The sequence below is a fragment of the Saimiri boliviensis genome, chromosome 2 (genome assembly GCF_048565385.1).
Source record: "Saimiri boliviensis isolate mSaiBol1 chromosome 2, mSaiBol1.pri, whole genome shotgun sequence".
Taxonomy (NCBI): domain Eukaryota; kingdom Metazoa; phylum Chordata; class Mammalia; order Primates; family Cebidae; genus Saimiri; species Saimiri boliviensis.
In genome coordinates this window covers 231412141-231433703 of record NC_133450.1, presented here as the reverse complement: position 1 = coordinate 231433703, position 21563 = coordinate 231412141, and the positions used below count along the sequence as shown (strand labels likewise).

Sequence of the window (21563 nt, the reverse complement as noted above, 5' to 3'; positions counted from 1 at the left end):
GACCTCTCCCCAGGACCGTGTTCTGGATCAACCCACAGCAGTTCTTGCAGAGTGTGGTAGCACCCTAGGGGTTGAGGGAAAATGTGTGGAGGCTTCTTTTGGCTTTCACAGTATGGGGTGGGACTGGAGGGGACGGTAGCATGTTAGGTGCTTGGAGGCCAGGACCAAGAAACATCCTGCAAGGACAGGATCTCCCAATCACCCAAACTGCCACCAGCACCCAGTCAGAAACACTGGGAAACATCAAGGAGAAATGACACGGAAAGGAAAACGGTCCTAAGATGCTCTGAAGGGTGAATGACCTCTTCCCCCCGCCCGCCATCTTGTAACCCAGTGTCTCCTCCTCCAGGTGACCCGAGTTATAACTGCAGCTCGGTCCCCTTCCTGGCTTCCTCCCAGGCACTGCCTGCTCCCGGGCTCCCTCCACAATCCTCAGTGATGCATTCTCCAAGGAAAATGCTGCAACAGCGCAGTCATTCCCAATAACCAAGTTCCAGTACTGGGTGTGCCCAGGTGCCAAGCAGTGACTTGCATGGGGATTTATAGTCATACACAAGAAAGAAAGACTGCAATTAGCAATGCTTGGCAGACAAGTCCCGTTCTGGCCAATCAGGAGCTAATGTCGAGAGCCCACCAAGGGATGACGAAGACAAATTTCAGGGCATCCAGAAGATTCTGATGGAGGGAATTAGAACCCTGGGCCCCTCCACGGGAAGGCCACCCCTGTGCACTACAAAGCAGGGTGGCTCAGCAAGGCACAGCGGCCAATGTGGAAAGGACGCATCTCACCTGGCCAGGAATCTGCCCTGGAGCATCCCAAGCCCACTGATTAAAGGCAGACAGCAGGTGTTTCCAGGTCAGGTTGGGACCTCAGGTCTGCACTGATTTGCATGTTGCTCACCTCTTTGAATCTGGGTTTCCTGCAGGAACATTCCCCTCTATACACCCTAGGGATGTTGTAAAATCACAGTGCCCACCACACACAATGAGGACTCAATGGTGGTCGTCACAAGTGACACTCAAGGTGCCTGCCACAGGGGCCAGGCCACACCTCACAGCCGTTCCAGAGTGAGCTGCAGGATTCCAACAACAGCAGCAAACACATGGTGCTTACTGTGTGCAGACACTCTGGTAAGGACATCATCTACATCCATCCATTCAGTCCTTATCACTGCCCTGTGAGGTAGCAGCAGACTCAACCATTTGACAAGAGGGGACACTGAGGCACAGAGCTGTTGAGCAGCTTGCTAGCTCACCCAGAGAGAACATGGCGGAGCTGGGCTTGGATCCCAGGCCAGCTGACCCTGAGTCTGTGCTCTCAGGCACTACTCTGAATTCTGCTCCAACACAAAGATGAGGGGGGACTTTTCACTGGATTCTGGGTGCTAAGCAGAATGTTGTCCTTTAATTAGGGCATTAAGATGACTCTTCTGGCCAGGTGCAGTGGCTCACGCCTGTAATCCCACTGCTTTGGAAGGCTGAAGTAGGAGGATCACTAGAAGCCAGGAGTTAGAGGTAACCTGGGCAATGTATCGAGACACTGTTGCTAACACAAACATTAAAAATCAGCCAGGTGGGTGTGGAAACACGTGCCTGTAGTCTTAGCTACTTGGGAGGCTGAGGCAGCAGGATCACTGGAGCCCTGGAGTTTGAAGCCACAGTGAGCACTGATTGCACCACCGCATTCCCGCCTGAGACCCCGTCTCAGAAAAATAAAGGTGACCACTCTTTTCCTTGACCAATACCACAGGATAATAGTAAAATACAAAATGCTGTAATAGTCCACTTCCCATCTCTTTTAAAAATCTAGGCACTGGGCTGGATGCGGTGGCTCACACTTGTAATCCCACCACTTCGGGAGGCTGAGGCAGGTAGAGGTCAGAAGTTCGCGACCAGCCTGGCCAACATGGTGAACCCCCATCTCTACTAAAAATACAATAAATTAGCTGGGTGTGGTGGTGGATGGCTGTAATCTCCAGCTAACTACTCCGGGGGCAGAGGCAGGAGAATCACTTGAATCCAGGAGGTGGAGGTTGCAGTGAGCCAAGATTGCACCACTGCACTCCAGCCTGGGCAACAGAGTGAAACAAAGTCTTAAAAAAACAAAAACAAAAAACAAACAACAAAAAGAAACTAGGCACCAAACGGAGGTGCTAATGTATAGAAGAAAAGAAATAAAATCCCAAACTGAGACAAAGCGAGAGCCCACCCCGGAAATTTGGAATTCTAAATGGGAACAAGCCCCCTTGGCTGAGGACATGGGTGCTTTGCCTCTCAGCTCCTCACGATGACAGTCATCTAAGCAGGCTGCAGAAAACGGGGACAGAGGACGGGAGCAAGACCCACCCACCGATCTGACCAACTCTGGCTAGCGCACCCACGGCTCTCCCTCAGCCCTTTTTCTGTGCATTCCTTTGCTATTTGCAGACTCGTCCTGGAAGGGTATATGTGGGTCTGGGCCTTGCACAGCCATCTACTTTTAAGTCAAAGAAGGGACTGTTGCTAAGGGGCCATGGGCAGCAGAACACAGCACGGCCCCCCAAGATGCCTCCTCCCTCTGCACGAGGCCAGTGTCTCCTGAGTGACCTGCTGGGCTTTTGCAGGTCACCGTGCTGCAGCGGAGTGTCTGCCCCGCAACGAGCCGAACCTGCAGGTCCCGCGGCCCCTGCTCTGTGATGCGGTTTCTTAGATGGCAAACAGCACTGAGAGCGAATGTGGTAAGCGGATTTTCGGGGGGCGGTAGTGGTGGAAGCGTTGGTGCTGTGTGAGCTGAGCTAGGACTTCACACACCTGGGAGGGCACAGCACGGGGACTCAGGGATGCCAGCCAGGTGCCAGGCACTGCGGGTTGGTTTGCAGCCTCTCTGTGTGGAAACCTGAGCACATCTGACCAAGCAGGCTCACGCGCTTAGAAAAGCCTGTCGAAGAAGCCTTTCACCCTTCCTTTATAGTGTTTCTTCCTACTAGTGTACCATAACAGAGACCTAATAACTAACAGGAAAAACAGGTTTTAGCCTGTGCAAAAGCCAGACTTGACTTCTCTTTTTACATCACTGGATGCTGCGTGGGTAACTGATGTACACCAGCCCGTGGACGTGAGATTCTGTGTGCAATACAGGGACCTGTGCTGTGCAATCCAGCAAAGCCAGAGGTTGCAAACTGGGACTTGTTTGGTTTGGCTGGTCCTCTGCTTCAAAGACAGTGAACTTTAAATTTAGGAAACTCTATGGAAAGGCTCATTCTTGACTGTTAACCACGACTCACAGGCTCTCCCCTGCCCCTGATTATTTTGCTTGTAAACATAAAGGTTTCTCTTGAGTTTCTAGTCCAAATTCGCAGGCATAATGACACAGTCCGTAATGGTACAGAGTGAGAAATCACCAAGCCCGTAATTTTAATTTATGAATTTCTGGTATGAACAGCTGAGTAAGGCTAGGTAAATTTTACCTGACTTACAAAAGGGAGACTGAATTGCTGCTCTCAGAGTTTACCAACAGCTGCTCAGTGCCTCTGAGGCCAAAGCAGGAGGGTGTAAAAATCAATTATCCATGCCAGGTGATTTACCCCTGCCAGGTCAGCTCCAAGGGGTTTGAATACGCATATGCACTTCAGTGAAGTGTGTCTCTCCAAGTCTGTATTCTGTACAAGGAAAGAAATTTTCCCAATCTGTGAGCCCCCTGCCCCTGGCAAGACCACAGGACAAGTATAAAAATTCAAACTTGACCGGGCGCGGTGGCTCACGCCTACAATCCCAGCACTTTGGGAGGCCAAGGTGAGTAGATCACAAGGTCAAGAGATCGAGACCATCCTGGCCAACATGGTGAAACCCCGTCTCTATTAAAAACAGAAAAATCAGCTGGGCATGGTGGTGTGCACCTGTAGTCCCAGCTACTTGGGAGTATGAGGCAGAAGAATTGCTTGAACCTGGGAGGTGGAGGTTCCAGAGAGCCGAGATCACACCACTGCACTACTGCACTCTAGCCTGGTGACAGAGGGAGACTTCGTAACAAAAAAAAAAAAAAAAGAAAAGAAAAAAAATTCAAACTTCAGGGCTGTGAAGGTTATGGTGAGGTTATGATGACCTCACCACTTCTCTCCCAGGCACTTCTCAGTCTGCAGGGTGAGATCTTTGTGGGATATCTGGAGCATATTTTGGACCTTATCTTCTCAGCAGGCACTTAAACCAACTGAATTATCATCTTATTTCTAGATAGTTTGGTTCTTTTCGAAAATGATTACTATTAGTGTAAAAAAAATTTAAAAATACAGTAATGTTTAAAGAAGAAAATGTTGAGTATAATAGCAAAATCAAAAGCATTACTTCTTTCTTCTTTTTGTAGGTATTTTAACACAGTAGAGATTATTACGTATATACAATCTGTCTACTGCTTTGACGCCCAGTAACCCCCACAGGCATTAAACTCCTATTAGTAAAACTTCTTTTTTTTTTTTTTTTTTTTGAGACGGAGTTTTGCTCTTGTCACCCAGGCTGGAGTGCAATGGCGCGATCTCGGCTCACCGCAACCTCCGCCTCCTGGGTTCAGGCAATTCTCCTGCCTCAGCCTCCTGAGTAGCTGGGATTACAGGCACGCGCCACCACGCCCAGCTAGTTTTTTGTATTTTTAGTAGAGACGGGGTTTCACCATGTTGACCAGGATGGTCTCGATCTCTCGATCTCGTGATCCACCCGCCTCGGCCTCCCAAAGTGCTGGGCTTACAGGCTTGAGCCACCGCACCCGGCCAAGACTGAGAATTTTTCACATGAACATGGATAGAGAACTTCAGACCCATAAACAGAATTTCTCACCTTTCGAAGTCTTGCAAGGAGACCTGCTACGTGCTCATGCTGTTCCGATCTAGCGAGATCTTCGGCCGTCTTTCCATCCTGTTGGAGAAAAATGCACTAGTTTCTTTTCTGTAAAAAGGAGAGCTGTGTGTGTCCCATACCCCAATTCCGTGGGTCTGAGGCAGAAACAAGCATAGCAGGTGTGAGAAGCAAGTCAGGTGGACAGAGAGCACGTCCTGGTGTGTTTCCCTGGCTGCGAGATCCTTATTTCACTTGATTGTCCAGGACAGGAAGATAAGAAGCAGGAACAAAGCACATACACACTGGTGTCTTCCTGTCCAACAGCGACACCTCTCAGGCCCACAGGTTTAATCACAACTCCACAGCCTCCGTAGCTGGCTGGTTCCTCCCTGTTCTGAACCCCTCTCTCCAATTAGGGAGAAGGAAAGATTCTCATTAGGTGCCAAATTCTAGTTAGTGGCAAGCTACCGAGTTTCAGTCCTCACAGGGACAAACCCAGCCCTTGCATGATGCCAGCTCCTGGTAATGACTGTACATTTCAAAGGAAATACTTAGTTTGACAGGCAATTTTGATTGAAAGATTTTTTTGGTGAACAGAAAACAAGGAAATAAGAGTCCGCAGCCCTTTTATGCTTGCTTTTCATTAGGAGACTTTTCATAGGCTGCAGTTTCATGCTCAATAAATTTGTTTCTGTATCTATACCATGAATATGCACGATGACAAGTCTTTATTGAACACCACCTAATAATATGTGCCAGGCCCAGGTGTCAGTGCTCGCAAGCCTTAATCCTTGGAGTCACCCCTGGGAGGCAGAAGCTGTCACTGTTTCCCTGCCACTGGGCAGAAAGGGACATGTAAGGGCTGTTCTGTTGTAGTTTTAGAGAGCACTAAAAATTCAAAAGCATAAAGATGAAAAGCATTAAAAAATAAAAATAATTGTTTTAAATAAAAAACATAAGGATTTAGTTTATCTATTAATGCTTATCAAAAACAAACTGCATCGCCGTAGAAGCTTAGGGATATCCGAAATCTGTTTAATGGCAACCTCTCAATTCTTCAACCCGAGTCGCTCCCCGAGTCCTGCCTTGGGTCCCATTCAGACGGTGCTGCTCAGTCTTGCCAACACTGACATTTTGCACCACACTATTCTCCGTCGTTGCGCCTGTCTTGTGCCTCTTAGAAATTTTAGTGGCATCTCTGGTTTCTACACACTAGGTGGCAGTAGCGCCCCCTAACTCCCAGTAGTGACAACCAAAAATCAGTCTAGACATTGCCAATTGTGCGGTGGTGGGAGCGTGGCGGGCCGGGGGTTCGGGGAGTGTCAAAATCACCCTGCTGAGAACAGCTGCCTTAGGCTGCTGGTTGAAGTCCAGATGGCTGCTATGGAGGAGGCTTGCTGCGCAGTCAGGACTGCCTGTCTCTCTGCTCCCTTAAAGTCCTGAAATATCCTCTAGTGGGCAGGCGAGGGCTTCAAGCTTGCTTTGGGGGTGAATTAGGTACCTCATCAGACACTGCATCTCCAACCAGGGATCCATGCCAAATGCTTCTTTATGGACACAAGAAAAGTCCATAAAGAGAAGGGGCTCTCTGCTACACTCCAGAATCACCTGTAAAACTTAAAAATATTCTGTTGCCCGTCTCCCACGCAGACACTGCTGTCATCAGTATGGAGTACATCCTGGGCTCCAAGGTGATTATATTGTGCAGCAGCAAGGTTTGGGAACCACTGCCCTAGTTAGAGGAAATCCAAGCCTTGACTGAAGTTTCCTGCCCCTGACACGTCTCAACAGGACGTTCCTCTTGCAGAGCTCAGACATGCACATAATACGGGCAGAGACTTTTCACTGACAGGTTGAACTCTCCGCTGTTCAGCCTCTTCAAAATCAAGGGAACCACCATCAACAATACTTCCTCATGGCAGGTCTGGTGGCTCACGCCTGTAATCCCAGCACTTTGAGAGGCCAAAGTGGGTGGATCACCTGAGGTTAGGAGTTCGAGACCAGGCTGGCCAACATGGGGAAATCCTGTCTCTACTAAACATACAAAAACTAGTCTGGTGTGGTGGTGCATGCCTGTAATTCCAGCTACTCGGGAGGCTGAGACATGAGAATTGCTTGAACCCAAAAAGGCAGAGGTTGCAGTGAGCTGAGACTGCCCCACTGCCCTCCAGCCTGGGTGACAGAGCGAGATTCCATCTCAAAAGAAAAAACATAAAAAGATAAAAATGGTTCCTGACATTTACACTGCACTTTACAGCTTGCAAAACACATTGCTCAAAGGACACTATTCAGACTTTCAACAGAAATGCCTGCCCGTGCAGTGGAGACAGTTTGAAGTTGGGAGAAGACTCAGGCTGAAGTCCTGAAGCCACCCTTCACCGGCTCTGTGGTCCGTCACTCGGCCTTCCCAAGCCTGGGTTTCCTCATCCGGAAGATGGAAAATGTAACCCTCCCTGCACAGGTTCTTGAGCAGGTGAGAGAAAACCAAATGGAAAGAAGCCGCACAGTGCAGGAGTGCTGGGAATTACTCACAGAAGAGCTGAGACTTGCCCTGACACCTGGCCTTCTGTCTGAGAGGGAAAGGGGTCGAAGTCCGATCTCTGCATTTTGGTCTCGGCTCTACTGGACACCCTGACGGAGGTTGAAAAGCAACACTAACACTTCCTGCCCTCCTCCTGTCCAGCAGGGTTCATGGACTCAATGAAGTGCATGCACTGAAAAGATACAGAAAGATGGCCAAGTGTCTCGGCACCCAGCTGTCCATCATCTCAACCCGAGCCTCGGGGGCCAAGTGGCTGCAGAAGGGTGAGTTGGGTCTAGAAATTAGGGTGTCTCTTTTGTGCATCAGCAGCCCCCCCACACTACATTCTAGACTATAGGCAGCGATTCCCAAGTTGGCAGCATGGCATGGAAAGAAATCCATGGAAAGATGAAAGGCCACTTCACTTCCTGTATTCAAGAAGCCAGAGCCCCACAGGCCAGCCAGTTTTAGGAGCCTGCCCTTCACAGACACACTGCTTACTGACGTCTGGGGAGGTGCTCACGGTCAGGACTTCTACTGCCACGTGTAATATGCTTTGCAATGGAACTGATGGGGTCTCAACTAGGGCAGGCATTGACAGGGAAACCAATTTTTGTATCCCCCAATGAAAAGATGCTCTGAACGAATATACACAGTCATTTAAACACCTTCAGATAGTGTGGGGACAAATGTGGATTTTTTTGTTAATCCACAGAATTACTTATATAATTCATTCATTTCTTCCTTCCTTTGTACTTTCATCTAGCAAGTATTTATTGAGCACCTATTATACACAGGCCTAGAGATACAGCAGTGAATAAAACCAACCAAAGACCCTATCCTCACGGGATCCAGAATCTAGTGGGGAGCACAGACAAGCAACAAACAGGTGAGTAAAGCACAGTAGGTCAGGTGGTGATAGGTGCTATGAAGAAAAATGGGGCGTGGAGATGAGGGGCAGTCCTGGTGGCAATAAGGGAGTGGGGGAGAGAAAGGTCTCTCTGTGAAGGTGAAGTTCGAGTCAAAACCTGCAGAAGGTGAGACAGCAAATCACATGGATACCTGGGAAGGAGCTGCTCAGGCCCCAAACAGCAGGTGCAAAGGCCCTGGGGTGGTGGATGGCCAGCGCTTTTGAAGAATGTCAAGGAAGCTCATGGGGCTGATGTGGAGGAAGAGGCGAGGAGGAGGAGCAGGAGATGGAGATAGGGAGGCAAGGTCAGGGGCAGCTCCTTGGGGTGGCCCCCATTTGAAGGGCTCTGGCCCCCATGGGAAGCTCCTAGAGCATCTGAGCAAGGAGGACAAGATCTGACTTACGTTTGCCCAGGCAGCTCTGTGGGGAACAGGCTGTGGACAGGTCAGGGTGGAAGCAGGGAGCTCACTTAGGAGGCGGCAATGAATTCCCAGTGATCCCTGCCCAAGGGCTCACTCCTCCTAGGAGAAATCCAGATATGATTCCAATAGAGCAAGGAAGGCGAAGGGACCAGCAGCCCGCAGGGGGAAAGCACACACACCGGAGGGGCTGGGACCCAGGTTTCCTGGGCGGAGGTGAGTGTTGACGGATGAGGAGGAGTGGGTGCCGTGGAGTGCTCCGTGAATGTTATGGGCTGTGTGCCCACATGCCTGTAGCGGTCATTCCAAGTCTCTCTCACTCTGAAGGCAGAGCACATTAGGTAGCCTCAGGGCAGAAGTGGGCAGAGAGATGTGTGCCTGTGTGTGCTGGCACTGTGTGCACACTATGCTCAGGGGGGTGAAGGGGGAAACAGGGAGCTCCAGGGTGAAAGGACAGCAGGTGCCAACTCCATGATGGGGGAGCTGGCAGGGGCTCCCCGGGACCTGGCCACAGCCGCAGGAGTGCAGCGGGGAAAGGAGGGCTGGGCAGAGGCTGCGGAGGTCACATCCTGAAGGCAGAGGAGCCCCAGATGGAGGTGAAAGCGGAGCGCATTGAGTGGCTGGCATTTCTAGAAAGATAAACGTGGAGCTGGATGGACCCGTCTAAGGGGCAGGAGGCTACAGTGCAGGCAGGGGTGGGTTAAGAGTCCGACTGGTCTGGAGAAACCGCAGGGTGATGCCCTTAACCAGGTGGGGGCTGGAGGGGCAGGTGCTTCGTGGTGGTGGAGACTTGGGAGGAGACTTAGTAGGCTGTGGGCTGGCTGCAAACAGGTGAGAAGAGCATAAGGAGAGCTTTCGTGTTCCCGGCAGGGTGACAGACCCGTGCCGAAGCCCTTTGCAGAGGCTGGACACTGGGGAGCAGGAGGCACAGAACTGGAGGGAGGGGACCTGGCATGGGGAGGTCAGGGGCCGCTGAAGGTGCGGTGTGAAGCTGGCACTCGGGCAGACCTGAACATGGGCCTCCGTGTTGGGCAGCTGCAAGTCTGGGGGCCAGCAAGGGCTGGGGGGATGGACAGGGGGAGCGTGGATTGCAGGGTAGAGCAGCAGGAAGCAGAGGCCCGGGGAGAAGCAGGGCACGGGCACTTTTTCACCAAGGGTGCTCAGTCCTGGGGCTATCTAGTGAAAGAGGCTCACAGGTAGTGGCTGGGGCTTGGGTGGAAAGATGACAAAGGGAAAGGAAGAGCCGGCTGTGAGTCACGGAGCACTCACGGGGCGCGGGGGGACAGCCGGGCCAGGTTCATGAGGGCTTCGGGGTGGCTGGGAAAGTTCTATTGCTTGACCTGCGTGGAATTCAAGGGCGTTTGTCTTATGGAAAGTCACTAAGCTTTATATTGGTTCATGTGCTTTTCTCCATCTATGTTCTATTTTACAATAAGAAAGTTTGGAAGGAAAAGAGCTGTTAGGAAGTGGGGACTCTGCTGAGGGTCACGTGGAGTGGAAGACAGACAGTGGAGGGGGCAGGAGTTGGGGAGGCAAAGGCAAAGAGGGGACAGGATACGCAGACTTGTTCAGGTCACCCCGGCTGAGGACCCAGCTGAGCGGGAAGGCGGCAGCAGGGGTCACGGGTGGTTCTGAAGGAAGGGAGGATGGAGCTGCCTCGGGAGGGTGGGAGGGAGGCCTGGGTGCTGGGCCTTCCAGGGAGACCAGAGGCCCCTCCCCAGGCCTTGTCTCAGCCTGAAGCCCGGAGAGTAAGCATGCGCTGTTGAGTGCACAGAAGGAAGGCTTCGTATAAAAACCAAAGAATGTGAAACGTCTCAATCATTTAAGAATACTGGAAGTCTTCGCCAGATCAATTAGGCAAGAGAAATAAAGTCATCCAAACTGGAAAAGACGAAGTCAAATGATCCCTGTTTGCTGATGGTATAATTTTACATCTAGAAAATTCTGAAGACGTCACCAAAAAATTCTCAGAGTTAATAAATCAATTCAGTAAAATTTTGGAATATAAAATTAACATACAAAAATCAGTAGAGTTTCTATATACCAATGACGATCTAGCCAAGAACCAAATCAAGAAGGCAGTCCCGTTTACAATAGCTACCAAAAAAGAAAATCACCACCACCAACAACAAAAATACTAGGAATATATTTAACCAAGGAGGTGAAAGACCTCTATGAGGCAAACTAAGAAACACTAATGAAACAAATTGTAGACGACACAAACAAATGGAAAAACAGCCTGTACTCATGGATGGGAAGAATTGATATTGTTGAAATGACGACCATACTGCCCCAAACAATCTACAGATTCAATGCAATCCCCATCAAAATACCCCCTCATTGTTCACAGAATTAGAAAAAACAATTCTAAGGTTCATATGAAACCACAAAAGGGCCCAAATAGCCAAAGCAATCCTAAGCAAAAAGAGCAAAGCTAGAGACATCACACTGACTAACTCCAAATTACACTAGTCGGCTATAGTAACCAAAACGGCATGGTACCCACATAAAAACAGATAATGGAACAGAACAGGGAACCCAGAAATAAAGCCACATACTTACAGCCAATTGCTCTCTGACAAAATTGATAGGAACATACAATGGAAAAAGGACACCCTTTCCAATAGAGTGCTGGGAAAATTGGATATCTATTTGCAGAACATCGAAACTGGATCCTTCTCTCTCACCATTTGCAGAAGTCAACTCAAGATAGATTAAAGACTTAAACAGAAGATGTTAAATTATAAAAATACTAGAAGAAAACCCAGGCGAAACTTTTCTGACATTGATCTAGGCACATAATTCATGACGAAGACCTCAAAAGCATAGGCAACAAAACTAAAAATAAACAAAGAGTAGTTAAGCTAAAAGCTTCTGCACAGAAAAATAAACAGTCAACATAGTGAACAGACTACTTGCAGAATGAGAGAAAATATTTGCAAACTCTACTAAACAGGGAACTAATTCTGGAGTGTATCAGGAACTCAGACAACTCAACAACAACAAACTCAAACGATTTCATTTGAAAGTGCGGTAAGAACATGAAGAGACATTTTTCAAAAGAAGACAAATGGCCAACACACATGAAAAACATGTTCCACATCACCAATCATCGGAGAAATTCAAGTTAAAACCACAATGAGGTATCACATTAACACCAGTCAGAATGGCTATTATTAAAAAGTAAAACAACAACAACAACAACAACAAAAAGCAACAAAAAAACCCTGATGTTTGAGAGGATGCAGGGAAATGGAACTTTTATACATTATTGGTGGGAATGTAAATTAGTACAACCTCTATGGAAAACCGTCATGGAATCATGGCGAATTCTCAAATAACTGAAAATAGAACCCCCATTCCTTTCAGCAATCCCACTACTGGGTAACTACCTGAAGGAAATAAATCATTATATGAAAAAGCTATCTGGCCGGGCGCGGTGGCTCAAGCCTGTAATCCCAGCACTTTGGAAGGCCGAGGCGGGTGGATCACGAGGTCAAGAGATCGAGACCATCCTAGTCAACATGGTGAAACCCTGTGTCTACTAAAAATACAAAAAAATTAGCTGGGCATGGTGGTGCGTGCCTGTAATCCCAGCTACTCAGGAAGCCGAGGAGGGAGAATTGCCTGAACCCAGGAGACGGAGGTTGCGGTAGCCGAGATCGCGCCATTGCACTCCAGCCTGGGTAACGAGAGTGAAACTCCGTCTCAAAAAAAAAAAAAAAAAAAAAAAAAAAAAAGATATCTGTACTTGTATGTCTACTGCAGGACTATTCGCAGTAGCAAAGGTAGGAAATCGAACAGAGGACTGGACTTTAAAAATGTATATATACGCAATGGAATGCTACTTGGCCTTTAAGAAAAGGAAATCAGGCTGGGCGCGGTAGCTCACGCCTGTAACTCCACCAATTTGGGAAGCTGAGGCCAGCGGATCACAAGGTCAGGAAATTGATACCATCCTGACCAACATGGGGAAATCCCGTCTCTACTAAAAATTAAAAAATTCACTGGGTGTGGTGGTGTATGCCTGTAGTACCAGCAACTCAGGAGACTGAGGCAGAAGAAGCAGTTGCATCTGGGAGGCAGAGGTTGCAATAAGCTGAGATAGAGCCACTGCACGTCAGCCTGGCGACAGAGATTGCAAAAAAAAACAAAAAGAAAGGAAAACGAAAGGAACTCATGTCGTTTGAAGCGACGTGGATGGAAATGGAGGCCATTATCCTAAGTGAAACAACGGAGACACAGAAAACCAAGTATCACATACTGTGGCTTACAGCGGGTGCTAAGTGATGTGTACACAGGGAAGGAGAGTGTGGAATGAGGCGCAGTGGGGCCTCGGAGGGGTGAGGGGAGGGGGGCGTGGAGGATCGAGTTTTTTCGGTGGGTACAATGCGCTTTGCTGCAGTGACGGACACACTGAAGGCCTTGAGTTCGCCCCAATGGAATATACGTGGAGAAAATTGCACTTGTCCCCCATAAATGCATACAAATAATAAATCAATAAATTTACTGACTTACAGGTTAGTATGGTAATATTTGCATAGCTTGTGCTCATAGTTTATTGACATTCATTTCCTCTGTTTCTTTTTCCTTCTTCGATGTGGCCGTTAGGAAACTTAAACCGAGGGTTTAAGTTCTGCAGTCACGTTTCTGAGAGCGGCATCCTCAGTAAGACCCTCCGGGTCTCCCCGGCCCAGCGGGAGAGGAAGCCCCGGTTCGCTGCGGGGAAGGCCGGGCGCATCCAGCTCCGCTCACCCTCCCCGCTCGGGGGCTCCCGCGCCGGCTGCTGCCACTGCGCTCCCACCACCGGAGGGCGCTGGAGGCCGCCAAGCTCGGGTCTGAACAGGGCGCTTTTCCCCGGACTCTGCCCCTCCGAGGCTGCAGCGATGCCCCCGCAGGGGCGCCCCCGGCCTCTGTCCACGCCCTCAGGACCCGCTCCTTCCTGCCGCCACGTTGTCCCATTCGGGGACTGTAATTGACAGCCGTGACTCTCGGGTCAGCGTCCCTCTCCCATTTCCAGAAGTCCCCCTGGCCTCCCGGCTCTCAGCGCGCCCGGCGTGTGCGGAGAGACTGAGCGCGCGGCAGGTGCGGCTCCGAGGCTGGCTCTGGGCACCGTGGGAGGGGCCTGGGGACAGGACGCTTCTCCTGCCGTGGGAAGCGGGAGAGCGGGGAGGTGCACGGAGGGACCTGAGGAGGCGCCAAGCGGGGATCACCGGCGCAGCTGTCGTGGGGAAGGGCAGAGGGAGCCAAGAATTTCAGAGGGACCCCGTAGAGGGGGCCGCACATTTCAGCGGCCCCAGCCCGCACTGTGGGAATGGGCAAGGTCAGCTGCCGGCGTCTTCAACAGTGGCCTGGCTGGGTCTCTCATAAGGCAACACATAGAAAAAAATATATTTCTTCATCGTGAAAATGCATATAAATGCTCTATTAGGGAGTAACTGGACCCTGCGCCCAAGCATGGCTGGGCAGGGCTTGACCTTGACAATGGCCACTAGATCTAGCGGGTCGGGCAGAGCAGGGTGATGTGGGTATGGTGGGAGCGTTTGCGGTGGGTGACCGGGCGCCCTAGAAAGGGGCCCCATCCCATGTGGAGTACTGGTAGTAACTGGGCCTGCAGAGGCGGCACAGAGCAGACCTGTTCTGGGGAGGGAATGACATCCTCACTACATGAGTGCACTCGGGGAGGCGACATCCTAGCTCCTTTGGTCAGAAAACGCTTTCCATCAAGGGCCAGGCAAGTCGGTGTTTGGGCTCTGTGGGCCACATGGTCTGTCACAACTGCTCATGGTCTCTGACACCTGGCGTGGAAGCAGCCAGGGCCAATATAAACCTTGGGCATGGCTATGTCCCAATAAGACTTCACTTACAAAACCCAGCCATAGGATAGGGCCCGTGGGCCATGGTGTGCTAACCTCTGGATGATCTCCAGGAAATGAGGCTCTCTTCCAGCCTCAGGGCCTGAGGTTGGCTGCCACATTAAAACACCACTTGGTCTCCTCAGACAATCACCCTCTGTCAGCAAAGCTCTAATCTGTGAGTGCAGGACTCTCCCACACAAAAACTGGACGGTCAGCCTACTCTCAGGCCAGCAACCGCTCGGATGCTATTTCATTGCAGCCATAAAATTGCAGCCATACCTCATCAGCTGATGCATTTTCCTTCTTGGGTATTTCATGAAATGTGAATCAAAGAGTTTCTTCACCAGGGAGGTGCTAGGTCTGGCACTGGGAGCAGGGAGGGAGGGAACTGAAGAAATCTCACTTAAAATACTCTGCAAAGCCTGACCCTGTAAGCAACTCCTGCTTATGGCACCCGGCAGCCTCATCTTGCGGGGCACATGTGGAGATTGCACCCAACACCCACCGAGGATTCTTCCTCCTCTAGCTCCTCCTAAAGGGCAGGGGCTCTGATGCACTGTGGCAGCGGAGTATTCAGGAAGCGGGAGTACACACATCCCACCAGGCAGGGGCCCTGGTGTGTGACATAAAAAGGCCAGCGGGAAGCAGTGGAATCCCTGGCAGAGCAGGGTGTGGTGAGACAGAAGAAGACAAACATTAAGGCAACATTATGCTGGGCATGTGTGGGCACATGTCTGTGTCACTGCAGCAGGGGAGCTGCGGCTCAACAGCAGCCTGGCTGCTTTACAATGCGGAGTTGCCAGATAAGCCCTGTCCCTCCTGCCCCAGAGGTGCCAGAGGCTCCCAGCAGCTCCCAGCAGCTCCCTCCTGAATGAAGCCCTGTGGGCACTCACCGCGGTCAGTGCCTCCACGCTGGCTCCCATCAGACAGAGGTACCGGACCACGTCCAGGATCCCGTTGTTGGCCGCAAGGTGCAGAGGCGTTCGTCCATACTGGGAAAAGAGAAAAAAAGGCCAAAGGTGGTTGTTCTCGCGCAGTTGCTAAGGATGACGTTCCGGGGACACAACGTGAAGGAAGGGGTCAGGGGCCACCAGAAAGAAGGAAGAAGCCACCTCCCTTCTCCTGAAACTTGCTCGCCACTGGGGCAGGCCAGCCAGGCAGAATCTTTTCAAGTACTTTGCAGGTAAAAGAGCAGCTTCAAAAGACAACTTCAAATATAACTAAAGTTAAGTTTCCTGCTGTGCTGGCCTGAAGGAGGCAGGAGCCAAGGGCTTTAGGCCCAGAGTTCCAGCAAGATCTGCACCATCGTTCAAATTTAGACTCAGCCAGGGAAGAAGACATGGAGGACGGATACTGAAGACATTCTGATGAGTGGAGATCCCAGAACAAGCCCATAAGCCCTGTTTGTGTCTGTGGTTCACAAATTGTGTGCCAGGGTACCTCAGGGAGCTGCACTGAATTCATAGGGGTGCCCAGGAATATCCGAAGTTTTTGATAAGGAACCTGGTTCTGAGACCAGGTGAAGCACTCGCTTGAAGTATGCAATGTCATCATTGGACTGTACTGCCCTGCATCCCAGGACATCATGTCTTTCACAGCAGGGGCTTAGTGGCTGCCCTCAGAAGAAGAGTCTTAAGGAAATCACCGTGGACAGGAAATGAGTGTCTACTCTGAGTCAAGGTTTCAGAAGTGCAGTGCCCAACAGGAGCACTCATCAGATTGTAAGTAATGTGGTCATGGAAGAAGGAAAAGAAAAGATTCGTTTTTTCTTTCCATTTATGTGTATTATTTTTCTCAACTGCTGCTAAGCTGTTAGGACCTAAGTGATTACTAAGTCGTTTGGACTGAACCACTCAATGAACAGAACTGTTGTGTATTACTTTTGATCTAGAGGAACCATGAAAAAAAATTACTGAACCCCTGAGGATGTTGTGAACTGAGAAAGTTTGGGAATGTCTTTTTTTTGTGCTATTTCTTTTTAAATATCAGTTTTTGTTATAAAGTTAACATATGCTCTTTTTTAAAATCCAAGTGCCTGGCTGGGGTGCGGTGGTTCACGCCTGTAATCCCAGCACTTTGGGAAGCTAAGACGGGTTGATCGCGAGGTCAGGAGTTCAAGACCAGCCTGGCCAAGATGGTGAAACCCCATCTCTACTGAAAATACCAAAAGTAGCCAGGTGTGGTGGCAGATGCCTGTAATCCCAGCTACTCAGGAGGCTGAAGCAGAGAACTGCTTGAACCTGGGAGGCGGAGGTTGCAGTTAGCTGAGATCGTGCCACTGCACTCAAGGCTGGCGACAGAGCGAGACTGTGTCCCAAAAAACAAAAAAAATCCAAGTACCATAGAAAAGCATAATGCAAAATAAAAATCCTCCTTCTCTGCTTCCCGGCTTATTCCCAAGCTCAAGCTCCCCAGCTCAGAGCTATCCCTGTTTAACATTTTGGTGCATTTCCTTCCGAGCTCTTATCTATGAATCCTCAACGGGAGAGAACTAATTTAAACAGCCAAGATGTGATCATAGCCCACCTTCCACTCTGTCCCTTGCCTTTTCCACCTAACAGTAGATTGGGAACACTTTTCCATGCCTGTAACTGGAGCGATCACATTCTCATGAATGCCTGAATCGCAGCCACCGTGTGGCTGTCATGATTCATTCAGCCACTGAGGGTGGACGCTAGGCAGCTCCAATTCCTGGCCAGTGTAAACACTGCTGCAGTGTGGGACGCACTCATATTTCTTTATTATTATCTTCTGTGGTAATGCAGAAAGCAGATATGAAGCTTTCAAGCATTCTAGAGTTCATGTGAGAAGGAGAAGGGAAGGTTTTGAAGACAGGGTGAAATGTTTGGAAGATGCAGTGTAAGGGAGATGTAATTTTGGTTGTACAATGCACCGTTTTACAGAAGGGAAGACAGCTGATGAAGAGAGTGTGACGAAGAAAAGGGCGGAGGAAATGGACGCTGTTGACCGGCCCAAGTTGGGAGAGAATGACACCAAACTCCTTAGCCTTAAATTCCAGGTCTGCCACCACCTGGACCCAATGTCTCCAGCTTCATTTTCTCCCTTCCCATAATCCCCTCGCTAAATACCTACCCCACACCCGCTGCGTGTCAGCACCAGCCCACAGCAGACATACTGCCTTCCCTTGGTGGAAAACAGGCTTCCCTCTTCTCCATCTGTCAAAGCCCTGATCATCTTAAGGGATCTCCTCTGAAAAGCCTTCCCTGATTTCTTTCATATCTGAATTGTTGCTTCTGTGTTTCTGGAGCAGCTCGTGCCCATCACAGCAGCAACGACAACATGAGATGCTATTACATCTGAATGTGAGTGTGCCTAAAAGCAGTCTGAGGGCAGAGCCATTCACCTTGGCATCTACAGGTTCCTCCCTCCAGCTGGGCACAGTGCTGCCCTGGAAGGGCTTCAATAAACATCCGACAGACAGGGAGTTCTCTCTCATCTTCCCAGATGCGTGCACGTGCATAGAATGCCTTCTGTCTGCCCTTATGGGAAGCACCAACTCAAAGAGGGACAAATGGGGCCATACATTCTGTGCCATCTATTTCCTTTCCTTTCCAAGCTCTCTAACATGGCCAGTTAAACAGCCACTCTCCTGATTTCCATATGAGAAGGTGGAAGTATGCAGAAATGTCTGTTTCACTGCATGAGCGTCAAAGATAGCAAGGAGATCCTGACACATACTGGTGACAGGGTAGAAATTGAATGGCCATTTTTATTTCTGGAGGAATTTAATCCAGATAAGGAAAAGGCAAGACCAGGCAAGGGAGAAAGAGCAACAGCCTCCTTGTGGAATGGGGGTGGCACTGTGCCGCCCCACGCTCACAGTTACTTGAGTGAGTCTCTATAAAGCTGGATGTGTTTTGGTGGGAAATGATGCCTTCTGTTACATTCCCGTGCTTCTTTTAAGCCCTTCTAGAGCCCCCATCACCTTTCCTTTTTAAAAAAATAGCAAAACAAGCCTGACAGCAACTCTTCTGTCAGGGCGGAGATGCTGAGCTGTGTGCAGCCAGCACACTTAGGTCCAGATGGGCTCTCAATTAGGGTCTGAACTTTGCTGCCAATTCCAAGGGGTTGAAACTGGAACCGATGATTTTCACATCAGCTGAGCTTGATTCAATGACAAAATCATCTACAGAAGGCCCTCTACGGACAGCTGCGGTGCCATATACAGTAATTATGTAAGTTTCTGTCAGCATTTATCAACTTTACTTATAGATAGTTGCAGCATGAAAAATGTGAAACTTTTCCAGTAAATAAGCCAGTTGTTTCAAAACATGAAAGTCTGGGACTGTCTTGCGGATTTTTTAAAGAGTGTGTTAACAAGTGAAGTTGTGCATTTAGGTTTGGAGTGGAACTGGGAAGAACACCATTCCCTGTTTAGGTTAGGGCAAAGCACCACGAGATGCTCAGGTCCTCCGTTCCCCGCTCAGAAGGGGAGAGCTGATTCTAGATTCTAGCCAATGTCTTGATGCTACTTCATACTACATTTGGCTTTCCCCTTAGGCCACTTATACAACTGACCTGGCAAGATTAGAATGGGACAAACTAAGAGAGCAACCAGCAGCTAAGGGCTAAAAGCTGGGGATACTGCCTGTTCATGGCCCCGGAATATGAAATTACCGATTTCAATTTCTGTTTGAGTTAATCACATAACAAGCAAAAGGAATACATTTACATAACAGGGTAATTTTCCAGCTGTTTCAGATATCCTTTTACCTCCAACAAACTGTACTAGAATCCTGCTGGCACTGTAGATGCCACTGATAAACATTTCCCGAAATTAAATAATTAATTGCTCTTGGACTTCATTTTTAGCATAATCGTAACAGCATAATGCCTGTCTTTAATATAGCTACAGGGCTAAAATCACAGGAATCTGCAATATCCTATGTTGTTTGGTAATAAAAATCTATATGGGATTCACAGAAAAGGTTAGGTGATGGCTAAAATCTAGATGTCAACATACGAAATTTTTTACAAGCCTAAAAGCACAATTAATTATTTTCATTTCTCCATTTTTCACCAAATGATAGCATCCCTTTGGTCTTACCACATTTACTAAGCACAGAAAAGGTGTTAGGAACTTTTGCCCATAAAACTCTCAATGGGGAAAGCTAAGAAGAGAAATATAGGGCCAGATGTGATGGTTTATGCCTGTAACCCCAGCACTTTGGGAGGCCCAGGCAGGCAGATTGCTTGAGGTCAGGAGTTCGACACCAGACTGGCCAACATGGTGAAATCCTGCCTCTACTAAAAATACAAAAATGAGCTGAGCATGGTGGCACAGGCCTGTAATCCCAGCTAGTCAGGAGGCTGATGCATGAGAATCACTTGAACCCCAGGAAGCAGAGGTTGCAGCAAGTCAAGATCAGGCCACTGCACCCCAGCCTAAGGGACAGAGGCCTGAGCGAGAGAGTGAGACTCTGTCTCAAAATAAATAAACAAATAAACGAATAAATAAATAAATAAAATAAAAAAGAAATAGAGTCCTGGGGATCAAATCTGAATGTCATTAGACATTTTCCTGAAGACTTAGTGCTCTAGAAAGATGCCACAATTTGTACCATGCCTCTCTGATTCCGCTACAGAGCCTCATGCTCACGTGTGTACACACACACACACACACACACACACACACACACAGGATTTCCATCAGTACGCAGTGAGCTATGCAGAAAATACTCGTTATTACAATAATTTTCTGTTTATGGAATTATTCAAAACTCACATGTAAAACGCAACTTAAGATGGCAAAACTTTATAAAAAAGAACATGTCCGTGTAAGTAACATCCACCTTCAACAACAAACACACGCAAACAGAACCTTGGCCCAAACCCGGAATCAGCGGGGAGGACACAGAATCAGTATCAGGAACCGGGTGGACGGGCACAGGATCGGGACCCGGAACCGGGCGGACGGGCACAGGATCGGGACCCGGAACCGGGCGGACGGGCACAGGATCGGGACCCGGAACCGGGCGGACGGGCACAGGATCGGGACCCGGAACCGGGCGGACGGGCACAGGATCGGGACCCGGAACCGGGCGGACGGGCACAGGATCGGGACCCGGAACCGGGCGGACGGGCACAGGATCGGGACCCGGAACCGGGCGGACGGGGACAGGATCGGGACCCGGAACCGGGCGGACGGGCACAGGATCGGGACCCGGAACCGGGCGGACGGGCACAGGATCGGGACCCGGAACCGGGTGGACGGGCACAGGATCGGGACCCGGAACCGGGTGGACGGGCACAGGATCGGGACCCGGAACCGGGTGGACGGGCACAGAATCGGGACCCGGGCCCGGAACCGGGTGGACGGGCACAGAATCGGGACCCGGAACTGGGTGGACGGGCACAGAATCGGGACCCGGAACCGGGTGGACGGGCACAGAATCGGGACCCGGAACCGGGTGGACGGGCACAGAATCAGGCCCGGAACCGGGTGGACGGACACAGAATCGGGACTCGGGCCCGGAACCGGGTGGATGGACACAGAATCGGGACCCGGAACCGGGTGGATGGACACAGAATCGGGACTCGGACTCGGACCCGGAACCGGGCCTGGACTCGGACCCGGAACCGGGTGGACGGGCACAGAATCGGGACCCGGAACCGGGTGGACGGGCACAGAATCGGGACCCGGAACCGGGTGGACGGGCACAGAATCGGGACCCGGAACCGGGTGGATGGACACAGAATCGGGACTCGGGACCCGGAACCGGATGGACGGGCACAGAATCGGGACTCGGGACCCGGAACCGGATGGACGGGCACAGAATCGGGACTCGGGACCCGGAACCGGATGGACGGGCACAGAATCGGGACTCGGGACCGGAACCGGGTGGACGGGCACAGATTTGTGACTCGGGCCCGGAACCGGGTGGATGGGCACAGAATCAGGACCCGGAACCGGATGGATAGACACAGAATCGGGACTCGGGCCTGGAACCGGATGGACGGGCACAGAATCGGGACTCGGGACCGGAACCGGATGGACGGGCACAGAATCGGGACCCGGAACCGGGTGG

At 50.2% G+C, this 21563-nt stretch overlaps 1 protein-coding gene across 4 annotated transcripts in view; it reads right to left on the bottom strand.

The window, feature by feature from the left end:
• The window catches only part of DAPK1 (death associated protein kinase 1), a 209765-nt gene that overhangs the window by 31480 nt on the left and 156722 nt on the right, over positions 1 to 21563 (bottom strand). For all 4 annotated transcript variants that reach the window (XM_039474785.2, XM_039474784.2, XM_003941136.4 and 1 more), the window contains exons 18-19: positions 15408 to 15506; positions 4807 to 4884 (exon numbers count right to left, since the gene is read on the bottom strand). In XM_039474785.2, the coding sequence (XP_039330719.1) occupies positions 4807 to 4884; positions 15408 to 15506 (177 nt within the window). The remainder of the gene's footprint in view (positions 1 to 4806; positions 4885 to 15407; positions 15507 to 21563) is intronic.